The sequence below is a fragment of the Taudactylus pleione genome, unplaced genomic scaffold (assembly GCF_031769625.1).
Source record: "Taudactylus pleione unplaced genomic scaffold, aTauple2 ptg000573l, whole genome shotgun sequence".
NCBI lineage: Eukaryota > Metazoa > Chordata > Amphibia > Anura > Myobatrachidae > Taudactylus > Taudactylus pleione.
Window position 1 is genome coordinate 788,310 of NW_028284975.1, and position 19,564 is coordinate 807,873.

A 19,564-nucleotide genomic window follows, 5' to 3' on the forward strand; every position below is an offset into this window, starting at 1 on the left:
GTGCATGTGCAGTAAATATATGCTTTTATAAGGGTGTCTTTTCCATCTGTACTTTATTCATGTCTTGCTTTTAAAAAATTGGCACTGAAATCTTGCTGCTACCCACATCTCGCAATCTTTTGCATTAGGTCAATATTGTGGCTCCTTATGCTGGGTACACACTTTGATGACCAATCCACCATCCACCATCGGAGCGGCCAATTAGTAAGCTATGCACACTTACCAATTGGCCGCTCGATGTGTCTGGGCTGACATCACAACTGGGAGGGCATTTAAATTTTCCCACCCAGTTGATTTGCCAGTGTTGGCGGTCCCTGCAGCAAGTATATTGGCAGACGGTGGGTCACCCATACACACAGCCAGATGTCCTGATATATCTTTTAGGGAATGGGATTGAAATAACGACGGCTCAACAGCTGTTGGTTCAAATTCCAACAGTGGAAGGCCGACCGTAGGAGATCCCGATGCCCGGTGGCAAGTATCCTAACCCTGCCCTCTCCCCTCCCTTACGGGTTCCTAACCCTAACCTCCTCCCTAGTGCCTAACCCTAACCTCCCCCCAGGGGTGCCTAAACCTAACCCCTCCTTCCCGCAGCCTAAACCTAACCCTTCCCCTTGTGACACCTAACCTTCCCCTAGCCTAACCTTTCCCTGGGGGGTGCCTAACCCCAAGTCCCCCCGGAGGTCCCTAAACCTAACCCCCCCATCCCGGGCTAAGTGTTATACTTACCCGGCCCACAACGATCGGGATGGTGGGGGTTGGTCTTCCAGCATCGGGATTAAGATAGGTGTCGGTATTTCAACGCCTATCTTAAGCCCCGTGTCGGGCAGGTAGTGTTGGGATTTAGACTGGCGGCATTGCATCTGCCGGTCTATTAACTACATCCCAACTTTCAGATATATTGGCTTTGGCTGTGCTGCAGAACCGACCTGATATGTATGTGAACGATGTAATTCACAGACATATCGGGTGTACACACTCACCGATGCACTTGCAATGTATCGCTTGTCGACAAGTGTGTACCCAACATTAGCCCCTTTTATTCACAGAGATCTATGAATCCACTCAGAGGCATATTAACAGAGGAGAGGGCCCGTGTGCAGCCCCTGCTTGGACCCGCCCTTCCTTTCGGTCAGTGGCTCAACGTGTACTTAGCGCTGTGGATTCTGGCTGAATGCTATTTTCCCAGTGAGTGTTTGCTGCTCTGCAGTGCCGATCAGGCGCTGCGGATCAGCACTTCAGGATCTGCAGAGAGGTAAGTATCATTTTAATTATGGGTGCAGGGTGTGCAGTGTGGGCCCCCCTGGACCCAGGGGCCCGTGTGCACCGCACACCTTACACCCATTATAAAGACGCCTATGACTCCACTGGTCGCTACTTCCTAGTTCTCTAAAAACAATAGTGAAATCCAATTGGTTATTAAAATATCCATGCATTTTATTTAAATAGAAATACACAGAATGTAAGAAAAAAAAAAAATTAGTCCTGTGAAGATTAAGAGGTCAGTTGGACACTTTTAATTTTGCTGTACTAGGCTCAGGACTAAGTGCTCTTATCATAAACCCAGGTATACAAATTAATATTAAAAACAAAAAAAGTGACCCACTTCCTTATACAGTATATTAAACATTTTTGTACCTTGTGTATCAAATTATACCTCCAAAAATGCTGCTTTTCCATGTGCGTCCTGTAAACAACAGATATGGATCAAAAGTGATGTGTGCGTTTTGGGGAGCCTCACCTATGATGACACTGGTTCCATATCCTTGGTGAGTACACTCAAGGGCTGCTTTCTGGGTCAAGAGAAAATAAAACGTAAATCAGGACTTTCCTGTAATCCACACAGTTTATAGCATCACTTTTATTTTTTAAAAACATGCTTGCCTTGAAATGCATAATAGAATATAGCTAGTAATCATCACTCCTGATAAAGTAATGAGATTTTTTTCAATCTCCTTGTTGTGATCTTCTCAGCAGAGTTGGTCATTAGTTATTGGGCGGGATGCATGGCGCATCACATTCACAATGCATCCCGCCACCCTTCGCATGCATGCCGGCGTTATTAATGCCGGTATGCATTAAGAAAATAACAAAGGACAGCTCTTTCGGTAAGAGCTGTCCTTTGCGAATGAGGAACATCCAGGTCTATGCACAGAATGAGAAACGCGCCGTGGGGGTGCAGGGAGGGATCTGATTGGATCCCTCTCACAGCATTCTGCGGAGAGAAGCCCACAAGCTTCTATAGGGTAACGCCATCAGAAAATGGCGTTACCCACCGCATCCAAGCCCCGAGATGCATCACATTCCGAGGCTTGGTGCATATGAGAAATGCGGTCAAACACCAAAAATGCGGGTTTGACCGTATTTCTCATATGCACTAAACCTTCCATTGCTACAACCCGCCCAAATATCTGATACACCAGGGGAACAATTGTCAGATAACCCCTAGGACTGAGGAAGACACAGATACCTCCAAACTGTAACTTTTTGGTAGTTGTGGCTTCTTTTCCCTCAAATTCTCCATAAAGATCTCCCCCTCTTATTTTCACCTTATATCACATTACCAGAGACACTAGATTTGGTAGAAATGTATCACATATTTTAACCATTAAACACTGACAACCACCTAAATGAAAAATTATCAAAAAGTAACAGGGAAAGTTGTATCTAACTCACAAAAGGGGGAATCCCAAATAATAAGAAGAAGAAGAAGAAGAAGAAGAGGAAAGAGTATTTACAGTATACTGTATGTCAAGCTGCTCAAATCAACATCTAAATTTACATATTATGATCAGATTTATAGTATTGCAAAGTATTTTTAAATAAGAATTGGTGTGCTATATATATATATATATATATATATATATATAAATAAATTTATGTATTCTAAGAATTTGGGCAAGTGGAGAAGCTGCTAATAACAACCATTATCAATTTAGCTATTATCAACTTAGTACTTTCCATGATAGCTAGAATCTATAGGTTGCTGTACATGTTAATAACGTTATTGCGACCTGGTGCTCACGGCCCCTGCCTCTTGCTCCCAGTGTTACCCAGCAGCCATTTTGTGAATCAGTACGGTGACGGCATTGCGATAGTAAATATGTGGTTAGTGCAGCTCTATGTCCTGTCATTTCTTGGTGATCCAGCATTATTTAAATGTTTTCAGAAAAGTGTCAGCGGACGGATGCTCTGGTTTTTGATGATCACATCTCGGACTCTTGGTTAAAGTTCTGCAAGTAGTGATGTGTTTATGGCTATGCAGGATTGGCAGATACGGAAGTACAGGCATACACCCTTGTAAACCTGACTGGTGCTGAAACGGTGGATAAGCCTGACACATTTGTGTTTGGTGAGGGGGAGGACAGAAAGGTTTCTGGAGGATTGCAAAATCTGCCTACCTGTAAAAAATGTGACTACTGTATGGACAGTCATGCACTTTATACAGTACTGCATGATCCTGCTGACTGCATTTAGCCATACGTGGCATGGCTAAAGCTGTTAGCATTAAAGTGTTACTATCACGCACTAACAAATTAACTTAAAAAGGACAGACTAGTTTGTGGCATATGTAACAATACCACACACACTCACCTTCTAAGTGTCGAAGCTGGATAATTGGCTGACACAAGATCAGTTTAAAATTGGATCGCAGAGACGCCATCTTGCGACTGGCCGCAAGATGCCATCTTGGAAATGAGATCGCAAGATGCCATTTTGTGAATGGCCGCCCAAGCGCCATTTTAGATGATCTCACACTTTAGTACATGTGGCGATATTACTATTAGCATCATGCGATTGCATCTTTCACTATTTCTCATACACACATTAATACGCACAATTGCGCTGTTAACTAGTCGCATATTAGCGAATGCATAAGATCCTGTATGAAAACGCTGAATATTAGCTTCATGCACATGCATCTGCCCCAAGTTAACTAGCGTCTTCACATCAAACCCCACATACTCACACATTACATATTCACATACAAGGTTCCATAAGCTTTAAGGTATAAGATTCAAGTATGCACATTTATTATAATTGCTAGGAAATAAAGATTATTTCGTAACTAAGGTTTTATACGTGATAAGTAAGCCATGTTTGGTATTGTACTGATGCGTACTCTCTCAACAGTATTCCGGTAATATCGATGGAGAGATCGCAACATGCATTCTCAACTTATGGACTGCAGAAACTTCAAGCAACAAAATGTACATTATATGACCAACTGTTAGGATTTGCATGAGGTGGGAAACCAGAGACCACCAGTTGTTAGAGGCTGGACTGTGTCTATTTGAACCAACCTGTTAAATGCCTTGTAACATATGCAGTCTCCTTTAGGACCAATGGTATTAGCAACAAACTTCTCTATTGTGTTGTTTATTTCTTGGGGGTATAAATGTGTGTGCTCTGACCCTGGGTTCCTAGTCTTCGTGCTGAATGCTGATTGACGAGGGTTTCTTGCGGATGCCTACATCTGGTCCAGAGCGTTGCGTATGTATAACTGTACTTGGGTCTGTATAATTCCTTTGCGGCAAATTGTACTTATAACTAGCGTGTAACTGACTGTACTTTTACTTGAATAATACTTTGTGCTTTGGAACCAGAGGTTCTAGGTCTGGAGTCTTTATTTACTGTATAACTGCGTATGCAAAACAGCGTCATCCTTAGAGGTTTATAAGCTGGATATCAGAAGGTGTAGGCAGGGGTGTATAGAGGTTCAAAGCCAAGATCGTTATAAGGAAAAAAGGGACTGACAAACCTGTTGTTTTTGCCTCCAGGACCCTCACTGATATGGAGTCGTGGTATGCACAAATTGAAAAATAGGCCATGACCCTTATTGTGCTAATGCTCTCTTTTGCGCCTACATCTCGGTTCCTGACCTGCCTGCTGACGATGGGAACCTGGATGTCATGCAAATGGAAGTGCACACTTCCTGGCAGCTGAATGAGCCCTGTCAGGCAATGTATCATGATAACTTATGTTATCATCTGTCCAAGCTCATGCTGAATGGATAGTCCTTGTCCTCCAGGAAACTATCCCAGGATCTACATGCTTTTTATTCCATGCATGATGAATTGACTGTTTCTGATGGAGTGCTTCTTTGAGCTGAATAGTTTGTTATTTCTCTTTCTATACAGAAATTCTATGCTACGCTGTGTCATCAAGGTCATCAAGAGAAGGGCAAAGAATGCTCATTTTTGACCTACCATGTCTGCTGACATTGAGTGTGTGGTTGCTACAGTACCTGTGTCCCTTGCAAAGTGCTCCACCTCCTTTAAGCCAGGGAGCATCTCATGCTACAAGAGGTCCTTGATCTCCCTTGGTCAATTGTGGCTGCAGATATCCTTGATTGGGTGGAAAATGTACACCTGGTATTAGTAGACTTATATTTTGTTACTTTGAGTTTATCTGTCTGATATCACCAATGCAGCTGTAATCAACAGAATGTAAAAGGTATCTTCCCTTGACAATTATTCACTGACAGTTCATGAGTGCAGAGTTCAAGGTGTTTGTATCTCAATGGCACATTACCTACAAAACAGCAGCCCAGGTACTCGCAATCCAATAGTTTGGCTGAGAGGGCAGTCTGGAGGAACTTTTTTCCAACAACTGGTCAGCAAAGCAGTTGTTGGAAAAGAGTTTCAGAGAAGGGTCTCATTTTTGCACTCTCACAGATGGGCTTTTCTCATGTGCACAGCATTTGTTATCCAGGCAAACTAGCAAAGTGATTTCCATGGCTGAATACATGCTCCAACCACAGGTAAAACAACATTTTCACCATGCTCTAAACAAGCTCCACACAGTGTGCCAAGTCTTGCTATGACAGATCCTCACACCATTTGAGTCACTTACAGCCTGGTCAACCAGTGTGGATGGAAACCTCAGTTGGATTTGTCAAACATGGCAAGGACTGGCCCATAATCCCAACAGCTACATCATTGAGCCAACATGTGTCAGTTACTCAGTTTCTCTTAGGCTCTTCCCAGGTCAGATTCACCTGTCAATCATGAGAAAGACCACACTGCTCCATGCAGGGACTCAATAATCCTCTGCTCACAACCAGTTAAGATGATCCCCAAGAGGTCTCCTCACAATTAGCCACATTCTCTTTACAAGATCTGGCAGGGTCTTAAGGATAATTCTGAGTTCCAGGACTGTTACGTAAATATTGCATTTATTCTGTATGACTGTTTTACTGTGGTTTTCTTCTGGACACTGTTCCACACACAACATTATTACATTGTCTTGCACAAAAACACAGTTCCTTACACCTCTAAAAAAAAGGAGGATGTACTGTACATGTTAAAAAAATATTGTGGCTTGGTGCTCGTGGTCCCTGCCTCTTACCCCAGATGTTACCCAGCAGCCATTTTCTAAGACAGTGTGTTGTTGACAATGCTATAAAAAAGAGATGTTTCATGGTGCTCCTTGTCTTCTCATCTCATGGTGATCCAGAATCATTTACAGTTGCTATGAGCAACTTCTCTACCTATCCCCTTATAAGGTTTCATACACAGGGCCAAAACTAGGGTAGTGCGACCTGTGCCACAGCACAGGGCACCGCAGGGCAGGGGGCACTGATTGCGACTGTCAATTTTCCTGTTTATTATCATTCTCACTTGTAACTTCCTCTTTTATCCCCAGCATTTCCTGGCTTCCCCTAGCTCTTCCCTGGCCCTTTTCTATAAGGCAATAACCCTTTATTGGGTGCACTATCTTATGTCACTATTTGAAAAATGGGGGGGCGCCAATGCTCTATCTGGCACAGGGCACCCAAAAGTCTAGATACGGCTTTGTTCATACATCTCCCCCAGGGTTATTTTGCTTTACCAATTATGTCTGTTCCCCTTAATATCAATAATTACATTAACTATTTAAACTTGTACTGTACTTCCATTTTATTTTCAATAATTGTATTCACTGTCAAATTTGGGGTGAATTTAATAGAGGTCAGGGCCGGATTATAGGAGGGGCAAACGGGGCAATCGTCCAGGGGCCCCCACACCTTGGGGGCCCCCACACTGATGAAAATAATGACTGGGACCTGGCCACCCACCCTGGCCGGGTTCCGGTCCCGGCAGCATCACAGCAGTCCACTGCCTCAGGCACTGATTCACCCGACAGTGTCTGTCTATGGAAGCCCCGCCTCCTTGTTGACAATGCCGCGATTCGCAGGTGCATGGGTAGGGGGCGGGGCTTAATGCAGTGAAGTGCCTGCCCCATCAGGAGGCTGATGGGTTGCCTGCTGCAGCTGCAAAAGGTTAGTGTGTGCGCTCCCTTCCTCCATCTCTCTCTCTCCCTTCCTGTCTCTCCCTCTCTTCCTCTATTTCCCTCTTTGTCTCTCTCCCTCCCCATCTCTCCTTCCCTCCCCCCTCCCTTTCTCCTTCTCCTAATTCTCTCTCCCCTTACTCCCTCTGTCTCTCTCTCTTCCTTCTCTCTCCCTGTCCCTTCCTCCCTCCCCCCACTCTCTATCTTGATAGATATATATATTATATCTATCTATCTATCTATCTATCTATCTATCTATCTCTCTCTCTCTCTCTCTCTATCTCCCCACTCTAAATCCTGCATTTTACCCTGGCAGTGGCCATTTTTTTTTTTTATGGGGCCCCCCACACTTTAGTTGCCCCGGGGCTCCCACAATCCTTAATCCGGCCCTGATAGATGTTACTACAGTATATGGATGCAGTAATATACAATGCATTCATTTGGGCTTTTATGATCACAATATTATACCATACGTTGCAACTTGACTATTATGGGCATAATATTATACTATACATTGTACTGTACCTGGTATATTATGGTCACAGTATTATAACATGCATTTCATCTGGGATATAAAATTCACAGTATTATACCATGCATTACATCTGGGATATTGTGGTCACAGTATTATACCATGCATTGCATCTGGGATATAACATTCACAGTATTATACCATGCATTGCATCTGGGATATTGTGGTCACAGTATTATACCATGCACTGCATTTGGGATATAATATTCACAGTATTATACCATGCATTACATCTGGGATATTGTGGTCACAGTATTGTACCATGCATTGTATCTGGGATAGAATATTCACAGTATTATACCATGCATTGCATCTGGGATATAATATTCACAGTATTTAAGCATGCATTACATCTGGGATATAATATTCACAGTATTGAACCAAGCATTTCATTTGTGATATTCTGGTCACAGTATTATACCATGCATTATATCTGGGTGGTCACCGTTTTGATACTTGCATTGCATCAAAAGTATTATATTTACAGTATTTACCAATCATTACATCTGTACTATTATGGTCACAGTATTATACCATCCATTACATCAGGGATATTAAGCTCCAAGTATTATACCATATATTACATCTTGGACATTATGGTCACTTATTATATCATACATCACATACGATATACTATAGTCACATTAATACACCATACATTACATGTGGACTATCATGGTCACAGTATTATACCATACATTGCATCTGAGTTATTATTAGTCACAGTATTGTACCAAGTATTGCATCTAGACCATTATGTAGCTATTTATTTGTTCATTAGCATTTTTTCTCAGTGCCCATTAGAGTATCCATTCCCTTCATATTCTCAGAAATAGATAGATAGATAGTTTATGTACTTGTAATTTGCTTGCTGCATTTCAACTGAAACAAATAATTACAATGTTTCTTTAATTGTTATGTGTGTATGCAGCTTAAAAGTGCATACACACACAACGATTTTGTTACCAACGATTTAGGAAACGATTTTCTGTCAGATTATCTGTCAGATTTTTTAAAGTGTAATGAACGATTTTTTGAACTACAAACGATTTTTGTAACTTCCCTTAATGAAAATCGCTCAGTTGGTCAGTCAGAATGAACTACAAAACTATAAACAGGAACGCGCATGAACGATAATCGTTCATCGTTATAACTCAGAAACTGAACGATTTTTTCAATGATTGAACGATAACGACGTCGTTATAGTAAAATCATTAAAAAATCATTACGTGTGTATGCACCTTTATTTTTTACCTCAGGATACCTTTCTCCTCCTAAAATTAGGGCATGTATCAGGTTGTTTCAAATCAATCAACTGAGTTTAAATAGCTCACTCTCTACTGCAAAGTTGTAATGATGCCATAAAATATGACTAAAAATATTAATGGTTTAATTTTCCTATCCTGAGGGATGGGTTGAAAGAATATTTTAAAGACAAACTGATGGATGAATAAGCAATTTAAAATCAGAGCCAAGAGATTTGAAGCAACATGACATATCTTAATTTTGGGAGGAGAAAGGTGGTAAAAATAAGTAATAAGAAAGACTTAGGGGACATCGGCGGCAGTGGCATGGGTGTCGGCGGTGCGGGTGTCGGGTTGGCGGCGGCACGAGTGTCAGCGGCGGCAGTGTGGGCTTTGGCAGCGGGTCTGGATCTGAGAGGATCCAGTCCATGCCAGCCATTCTGCCGAGAGCGGCAGCGGCAGCGGTGCCCATTTCAAAAATTCAAAGATGGCCGCCACGAGGCAATCACGAGTCACGGCAGCCATCTTTGAATTTCAAAAATGTCGCTGAGGCACAATTTTTGAAATGGGTGCCGCTGCCGCTCTCAGTTGAATGGCTGGTGGGGACTGGATCCTCTTGGATCCTGACCCACCGCCGACACCCGAACAGGCGCCGGTCCTGCCCCTGCCGGGTGCCACCGCCGATGATGTCGCGAGCCGTGATTGGCTCACAGCGGACATCTTTGATTTTCAAAGACAGCCACGCACGACTCGCAATGTCATGTGAGGAGGCGGCACCTGAAGAGGACCACAGAAGCCCTGGGGAGGTGGCAGCTACCTCCCCAGGTGAAGACACCAGAAGCCCTAGTGGGTGTGTGAGCGCCCAGCAGGCGAAGACGCCGAAGCCCTGGCGGGTTGGTGCCCACCAGGCAAAGAAGGAAAAGCCCTGGTGGGATGGCGCCCGCCAGGCGAAGATGCCATAAGTCCTAGTGGGCGGCAGCCATGAAAAAGAGCTGACACAGGCTGTCGCCCACTAGGTGAAAATGCTGAAGCCCTGGCAGGTTGGTGCCCACCAAGCGAAGACACCAGAAACCCTAGTGGGTGGTGGCCACGTAAAACAGCTAGCACAGGCTGCCGCCCACTAGGCAAAGATGCCAAAGCCCTGGCGGGTTGTCGCCTGCCTGGTGAAGACACCGGAAGTCCTAGTGTGAGGCAGCCATGAAAAAGAGCTAACAGGCTGCCGCCCACTAGGCAAAGACACTGAAGCCCTGGCGGGTTGGTGCCCACCAGGCGAAAACGCCAGAAGTCCTAATAGGAGGCAGCCATGAAAAGAGCTGACAGGCTGGTGCCCACTAGGCGAAGACACCAAAGCCCTGGCGGGTTAGCACTAGCAGGCGAAGGCGCCGGAAGTCCTAGTGGGAGGCACCATGAAAAAAGAGCTGGCACAGGCTGCCGCCCACTAGGTGAAGACGTCAAAACCCTGGTGGGCGCAGACGCTACAGCCCTGGTGGGTTGGCGCCTGCCAACTGAATACACCGAAGCAATAGTGGGTTGGCATGAGCCAGATGAAAACGCAGAAGCCCAGGTGGTTTGGCGCCTGCCGGGCGAAGTCGCCGAAGCCCTGATGGGTTGGAGCCCACCAGGCGAAGATGCCTAAGCCCTGGGATGGTGGTGGCCACATAAAAGAGCTTAAAGGCCGCCGTCCCCCAGGTGAAGACCTGTAAAATAAAATATTGCAATATTAAAGTGTGTTGTGTTATTTTAATATTTTTTTTTTAACAGGTGGACTACAGGTGGCAGTGGGCCCTAATGCCCATCAGGCTGGTAGTTGTGGTTTTCCAAGTACCAGCATGCAGGGAGGCATGCTGGGACCTATAGTTCACCTGCAAAAGAAAATATTCTTTAAAATGCACCACATCACACAATCAACCTGGCACCCACCGCCCAGGGGTGCTGGGGAGAGCCCAGGGCTATCAGCCTAGGCCTGGGGTGCCCTGATGAGCTGGGGGGTCCCCAGCTCCTCAGAGATCCCCGGCCTGGACTGACTAGCAGTCAGGGTTGATGCTGTGGCTGGGGGGTCCGGTGAAAGGGCTCCCCTGGCTGTGGCATCAGCCCCCCATTAGAAATAGTCTGGTGCTGGTTCTGGAGAATACAGGGGGACCCTACTCATTTTTTCCAAAACCAGGAACGGATCAGCCCAGTGCTGGTTGCGCCACTTACAGGGGACCCCTACATCATTTGTCCCCCGTATTTTGGCAACCAGGGCTGGTTAGGACTAGCCCAGTGTTGGTTGCGCTTAAATACGGGGGACCCCTATGTCATTTGTCCCCTGTATTTAAGCACAACCAGGAATGGCTGCCTGTGTTTAAAAAAAGAAAAATGGCGTGGCCCCAACCCCCAAAAAACAACCAGCACCGGGCTTTGGAAACCCAGTACTGGTTGTGCTAAATACAGGGGACAAATGATGTAGGGGGCCCCCATATTACCAGAACCAGGCCTGGTTGCCAAAATATGGGGGACAAATGACATAGGGGTCCCCCATATTTAGTGCAACCAGCACTGGGCTCTGAGCCGGCCTGGATCTACAATTACAGGGGGAAAAGTGCGTAGGGCCCCCAGGTATTTACCAGATGCCACAGCCAGGGGAGCCCTTTCACCGGGTCCCCCAGCCGAAGCATCACCCGTGACCTCTAGTCAGCCCAGGCCGGGGATCCCTGGGGAGCTGGGGACCAACCTCAGTTGCATAGACCTCAGTTGCATAGACTGCATGTGTGTATTCCAATGAGCACAGAATTCTGTGAATTAGCAGCTCCACCATTTTGTGAGTGACAGCAATCTCACTCTGTGAAAGTGCTGAATCGGCAGTTAACCACATGGTGTCATGACATACCGTATCTGTATTACACAAGGAGCACAGCCATTAAGGAGTCAGCCTTAATGATCTTAATTTCATTGCTTGTTGAAGTTAGAGTGGCAGAAATTCCCTAGGCAGAGTCAGTCTCCCTCACCCTCTCCCTCCCTCTCCCTCTCCCTCTCCCTCTCCCTCCCTCCCCCTCCCTCATATAAAGAATTGAAAAAAAAGAGCGCACTCACCAGGCTTTTAAAAAAAAAAAGGTATACTCAGCAGTTTATTACATCATGTAGTCATAGATGGACCATCTATGACTACATGATGTAATAAACTGCTGAGTATACCTTTCATTTTTTTTAAAAAGCCTGGTGAGTGTGGCGCTCTTTTTTTCAATTATTATTATATATATATATATATATATATATATATACACACACACACACACACACACACACACACACACACACACACACACACACATATATACATACACACACACACACACTCACTCTATAATATTATGACCAAATTTACCATAACTATTTAGGAATAATGGTACATAATGTGAATTCAATATATTACCTGTGCAGTTAGACTGTATTTTTTGTGTTTGTTCAGTCTACAAAAGTGGGTACTGGACAGAATTAACTTTATGAACAGTGGCTGGTACCTAATGTTTGTCACACCTCTATATAATAAGAAAGCTGCTAACCACACAAGTGACTAATTCCTCATTTACATACCATGACATCTGTATTCCCAAAGCATTCAAAAGAGTAATGCACTCCATGTCCTGTCATTTCAATGATCACCTCCTCAATTGGCTTATTGTAATCCTTAGGGTTGATGCATTCTGTAGCTCCAAACAACTTAGCTTTTTCAAACTTGCTGTTATTTACATCTATTGCTATTATTCTTGCAGCTCCAGATAATTTACAGCCTATAATGGTTGACAGCCCTATTGCACCCAAACCAAATATGGCACAAGTAGAGCCAGGTTCCACCTATGCAAACACAAACATACACATTAGGAAAGAAAGTGGCCAGCTCAAAATCACATTTCAGTTAGACGTTATTACGTAACTAATCTTCCATTCATATTTGAAGTGGGCTTAAATGCTTTGTATTGGGCATTATTTGCGGCATGTAATAAATAATAATTTTGGACATCAGTCTATGGGGTCAATTCAATTACGAGCAAGTTTGTGAAAGCTAAATGGTTACAAGAAACTTTCATACATCACATGAATGTGCGCATCGGAGATATGCAAGATCCACTTATAAATGCCAATTCACGGTACTCACAGTGAGGGTGTGTGACTTTTACACAAAAAGTGACCTGGGAGAAGTAGGGAAACCATCCTGGACTCCAAAAAACAGTTTAGTGAAATGGTAGGACCATGTAGAAGTCTAATAGTGGCCATAATGAAAGTACTGGATGTTCTTAAAAGGTGTTAAATGGCTGATTTTTGAACTTTTTATTAAAAGGTCTATAGCAGTTTATCAGTGTTTTTATGTAAGTATGTAAAAAGCTGTAATAAACACTTTTACCTCTCATCTGCAAGTTCAAAACCCCTCTCTCATAAATACAACACCCCACATACCTGTCCCACATCTTTTAATCCATTATTGAGCTTTTTAGACAAAATAATCTGAAAACTGACATGTTAATTGGCAAAAAGATGCTATTTAAACACCTCCAAGTGCATGTTATTCATTGGGAGGGGTGAACCAGAGGTTCTGCACTGTGACCTGACATTTTTACCTTATAATAAAGATGTTCCTTACCTTTTGCACACAAAACAAAAAGTGAATTTCCTCTGTAAAATAAATGCATTTAGAATTTAATTACAAATGTAATTCGCGGAGCATATTTGCCCGTGAGAATGGTTCACAGGGCCCAAATTGCACCTAAATGCTCTAAGTATCAGTGTATGAGTATTTCATGATTTTATTTTCTGTGTTTATTTTTAGTCTAGCATTGAGAGTCACATTAAAAAGAATAAAATATGAATAACAAATGCTTTACCTTAGCCGTATTGATGGCAGCTCCATATCCAGTGGGAAAACCACAACCAAAAAGACAAGCTCTCTCCAATGGTGCTTTATCATCAATCTTTGCTACAGCATCGGTAGGCACAACAGTATATTCAGCAAAGGTGCTTGTCCATAGAAAGTGATACACAACCTCCCCTTTGCAGGAAAACCGAGAAGTCTTGTCAGGCATTACATTTTGAGATTCAATGCAGCTTTTTGAAAAGAAATAAGAAAGAGAAAGCAAATATATTATACATTTTTTCCATCCACCATTGCAATTATTTAACAACATATGAGTGATTTTCAAGCCACAGTTTTAACACAAAAGAATTGATAGTTCCTGGATTACCACACATGAACACTTTTTATCAACCCATGACAAATTCATGTGAAAAAGACATGCGTGTAATAGTGTAAAGACACGCGTGTAATAGTGTAAAGACACGCGTGTAATAGTGTAAAGACACATCTGTAATGGGGATGTAGTTTGCATCCCGACACTCAGGATGCCGATGGCCACAATTCCGGCAGCGGCATCCCAACTGTCAGAATCCTGACCGATTGCTGAGGTAAGTTTTAGGGTCAGGGTTAGGCACTAGGGGGAAGGTTACATTTATGCTGCAGGACGGGAGGGTTAGGGCTAGGCTGTGGGACTGGAGGGTTAGGCTGCAGGAGGGGAGGGTTAGGGAAGGCTGCGGGAAGGGAGGGTTAGGCTGCGGGAGGGGTGGGTTAGGGAAGGCTACGGGAAGGGAGGGTTAGGCTGCGGGAGGGGTGGGTTAGGGAAGGCTACGGGAAGGGAGGGTTAGGCTGCGGGAGGGGTGGGTTAGAGGGGAGGTTTATGGTAAGTGTTAGAATACCTACAAAACTCTGTCTGGCATTCTGATCGTTGGGATCCCATACCCAACCCCTGTAATCCAATAATGTGAAATAATGGCTGCTGCTAAAAAATACTCACTGTGTTTTAAGACAGCAGTTGGTGTGCACACTCCGACAAGAACTGCACCTACCACATTGAGGAATGCATAGGGGGATTACTTTGTCTCCTAGAAAAATAAAAATTAAAGATGAGCTAAAGTATCCCCGGAGTACATTGCCTGGAAATTACTACTTTTTGTTTTACTTATTCTAAATACAGTAATTTACTATTAGTTTTATTCACTAAGATGGAAAATACCCTATAAAACCTTTACCACTAGACAGTTTTTCTTAAACAACTGCTAAATAAAAGCTTCATTGCTGATGTATGAATAATATATTTTTTCACCTTGCCCCCCTTTCACTTATTCTGTCACTGACTGCTTTAATGGTGTCCTCATGACAGCAGCTCTCCACTCTTTATAAAACCGGATACCACTAATAACAAAAGGGAAGGCAGGCAGCAGATCGAAGATCAGCAGTAATCTCTTGCCATTATAACTGACAGCTGGAGGATTTATAGGAGTATCGTCAGTGTTAGTGGTAGAAATAATAGACTATGCATTGTATAATATGTATCACTGTATGTAGCACTTATGTAGATTAGTGGTTCTCACATTGAACCCTCAGGAGTGTGTGAGAGAGAGATGCTGTAGTCAGTAATGATTTCTGTGCATACAAGTGTTTTACGGGAAGTATCTGCTGTACTGTTTCTTCTATTTGCCCATTTCTGAAATACACCTGGTTTTAGCTCAGTCACTTCTTCCCCAACACTTTCAATGATCCCAGCTCCTTCATGACCAAGAATCACTGGAAAATGTATATTTTTCATTTCTCCGTGCTTCGCGTGGTCATCTGTCCGACATATTGATGTAGATACCATCTAAATGAATTACAAAGAATATTGTTCAGATGTTTGAATCAATATGGGAATATAGCATATTACTTCTTATTGTAAGTGTATTAGAAGACAGCAATATTTATAAATGTGCATTGATTTGATAAATTACATAAAAATGTTGTCTTTTCTGGTGTATTATATCATATACTAACCTAGTTTTGCACAATAGTTGGAGGACATGACTATTTATGTGGCTCACAGAATGTAGAACAGATACAAGGAGATCAGAGATAGTAACTAGTACATTGTTTCTGTCTTATGGGACCATTTATCATTGTATATATGAAATGTATGAAGGAGGGACCGGATATTGGCCCCCACAGACTATTTTTTATGATGAACCGACCACACATCATCATCACCTAATTTTCTACAATAACATTGTCATTTATTTACTGCCGATGTATGGTCTTTGAATTCACTGTATTTAAGACTAGTACCAGTGGCGTACGTTCATCCCAGACGCCCGGAGGAAAGTTCTAACTTGGTGCCCCCTCTGTCACAGCCGCTGACACTGTATGGAGGAGTGAGACAGAGTTGTGGGTGTGGGGTGGGGTCGCCGGACATGTTACACTAACAAAGAAACTGCTGAGGAGCAGCAACACCAATGAGTATGGACAGGCTATAGATAGACGGAGGCCGCAGCTGATGGTCTGACACGGAGCTCTCCACTAGTGTATAGTGGCTTCTCAGTTGCCAGGAAGAGGTGCCGTGTATTGGGTGGCCATAACGGTACACTACAACCCTAAGTGGGGTGAATATATTGTGGGAGCTGGAGGAGGTGCCCCTTCAGTGCTGGCGCCCGGAGGCAGGTGCCTACATTGTCTCCCATAGTTCTGCCCCTGACTATTACTGTAAATTGTTTTCATAATAACTCAGACTAGTGCATTCCCATTCATTGACAAAACCAGCACACTCTTAAACACAGTTTGTTAATATTTTCAGGTGGTCACACATGAACATCACACCCATCTGATGGCACACAGGGTGAGCGCTGTACATCTGTATATCATTTTATACCTGTATCCATTGTTGTGTCTAAAGGTTTAGGTCACATTACGTACAACAGCTTACCAAAATCAGAAGACAAAACCACTTAGTGCGCAGGTCCCCTTTCACTTAGTTATAATAAGCAGAGATATGCCTTTATGGAGGTTTATCTTTTATACTTAGTGTAGTTCAGGAGCATGTGCTTACTAGTGATGATTAAACCAGGCACATATGCTATACATACATATCAATACTGCATATGGGCAAATATACTGTACACACTTCTTTTGAGCAATGTATGTACAAAGGGCCTGATTCAGACCTGGTTGCAAGCGCTGAGCGCTCGCAACCGGGTCGATGGTGGCCCAGAGCGCATGCATGGTGCAATGTATCGTTATATGCTGCATGTAACTACAACCTGCCGTATAGAAGAACAGATGGAACGATGCAGTGAGTGACCATTGTGGACAACAGATCAAACATACTGTACACACTTCACGATGTATATGATATATTATTCTGATCAGTGTCAGGAAAATATATTGTACTGTACAATGGATTGTATAGTGTGCACTCAGCCTAACTCGTATTATGCTATGTAAATCTGCAGTCACACTTGTAACAAACCCACACTTAGAAAAATAAACATTTAAACAAGTACTAGCTACAGTCTAGAAGCCTGAAATTATATAGCTTACACTAGAATTGCAGGATAAGATGGTTGGATTGGTTAGGATAGCATAGATGTATAGGCTAGGATAGAATAGATATGTAGGATATTATAGTGTAGGTTATGATAAGCTGATCATTTGGAATAGGTGGATAGGGTAGGATAAGATAGAATGATGGATGGGATAGAATAAGATTGATGGATAAGGTAGGATAGGATCGATAGGTAGGATAGAATATTATAGTATAGATGGAATGGTTAGGATAGGATAGATAGGATAGGATGGATCGGGTAGTGTAGGATAGATAGATGGGGTAGAATAGGATAAATGGTCAGGATTGGATAAGATAGGTACAACCCTGTCCATTGATACAATTCTTAAACAAAAGGGGTCTGATGCAAAGGTTTGCCTGTTTGCGGAGCATATATTGAGATATCTTGAGATCACACAGCACATGTGCCAAAAATGGACGCACTCAAGAACGGTCTATGCATAGTCATATGCAGTTTAATCACATTGACACTTGCGACCAAAGAGGCAGAACTGGGGTGTGACAGAGTGTTCTCATGTAGGCAAGATTCAGTGAGGGCATGCCATACAGACCTGCATATATGCAATAATGCACTTTTTTGAAGATTATCTTTTGCATTTAGTATAGGGCAGGTTATATGCGATCATTGATAGTGACAGCTTGTAGAAATCTGGGTGCTTTGGCTACACATGCAGATGCCTCTCGAGATGTGTACATTTCTCCATATGGGCAAATATACTACTTGAGCAATGTATGTTTGATTACTTCTAATCATCCTTATAATGTAGAAAAATGAACACACTGCTAGCTAAATATAGAACAGCACATCTGCTCAGACTAAGGACATATGTTATTGAGACATGTAGAATACTTACCTTTAAATTAATTAAAAAAAAAAAAAAACCAACACATCTGATTATTTTAAAGATAACTGGTCCAGAGATGTTAAAATAGTATAGAATAATTACCATTAACTTACTAACCACAAATATCACTGTTGCAGATATTTAGAATAATTACCTGTGGATGAAGAGATCAGTATTTTACCTAACTCTTTTACCAGATGTAGAGATACATACAGAAAGTCCTGTGTAACTCTCACTATGCTACAGTATGCTGCATGCATATTTGTAACAAACTCGCATTGAGGACAAACCCAACCTAGCTGTAAAGCCAAACTATGCCTCCAGTATAGATGGATAGTGCATGATTCAAAGGTTGGATAAGATAGGATAGGAGGATAGACTAGGATAGAATAGATGGATATTGTAGACTGGAATAGGTGAATAGTGTCTTATAGATTGTAAACTTGCAAGCAGGGCCCTCTTACCTCTACTATGTCTGTCTGTTATTACCCTGTTTTGTTCTATAAATGTCTCCAATTGTAAAGCGCAACGGAATATGCTGCGCTATATAAGAAACTTAATAAATAATAAATAAATAGTGTAGGATAAGATAGGTGGATAGGATAGGGTTGATCGAATCGGTATGATATCCCGGCTGCCGCATGGCCGGGAGTTCGAATCCCGGCAGCGGCAGCCCGACAAAACAGCAGAGCCAAGCAGCAGAAGCCCGACAGCGCTGGAAATCCCGATCATGGTAAGGTAAGTATCAACTAACCTAACCCCCCTAACCTTCCTTAGGGGTGCCTAACCCTAACCTCCCCCCCTGTGCCTAACCCTAATCCCCCCTCTAAGTGCCAACCCTAACCCCCCCTTCCCCGCTGCCTAAACCTGTCCTCCGGGGGGGTGCCTAAGTCACCCCTGGGGGTGCCTAACCCTAACCCTCCCTCCCCCTAGCCTAACCCTAACCCTCCCCCGGGTGCCCTAAACCTAACCATCCCCGCCGCGGGCTGTCCGCTCTCGGCGCCAGGCATTCCTTTGATCGTCGAGCGTCGGGGGAATGACAGGCATCTAGATATAGACGCCGGTCATTTATCCCACGCCGGGATAAAGCAGTCGGGAAGCCGGCTGTCGGGAATCTGGCAGCCGGCTTCCCGATTGTATACCGGTTGATCAATAGGGTGAAATAGGATTGATGGATAGAGTAGGATAGTGTTGATGGATAGGGTAAAATAGGATAAAAAGAAGGATAAGAACGCATATGATAGAGGAAGGATACTGTAAAGATGAAGGATACTG

At 43.3% G+C, this 19,564-nt stretch overlaps 1 protein-coding gene across 3 annotated transcripts in view; it reads right to left on the reverse strand.

Annotated features, from left to right (window-relative positions):
• Positions 1-19,564, reverse strand: part of LOC148481555 (alcohol dehydrogenase 1-like) — a 52,569-nt gene that overhangs the window by 20,108 nt on the left and 12,897 nt on the right. Inside the window, exons 3-7 of one of the 3 annotated variants that reach the window (XM_088453206.1) lie at positions 15,572-15,713; positions 14,871-14,958; positions 13,908-14,127; positions 12,622-12,882; positions 1,742-1,793 (exon numbers count right to left, since the gene is read on the reverse strand). In XM_088453206.1, the coding sequence (XP_088309332.1) occupies positions 1,742-1,793; positions 12,622-12,882; positions 13,908-14,127; positions 14,871-14,958; positions 15,572-15,713 (763 nt within the window). Of the gene's footprint in view, positions 1-1,657; positions 1,794-12,621; positions 12,883-13,907; positions 14,128-14,870; positions 14,959-15,571; positions 15,714-19,564 lie in introns of all 3 variants that reach the window. The other 2 variants (XM_088453205.1, XM_088453207.1) reach the window with 2 other exon arrangements.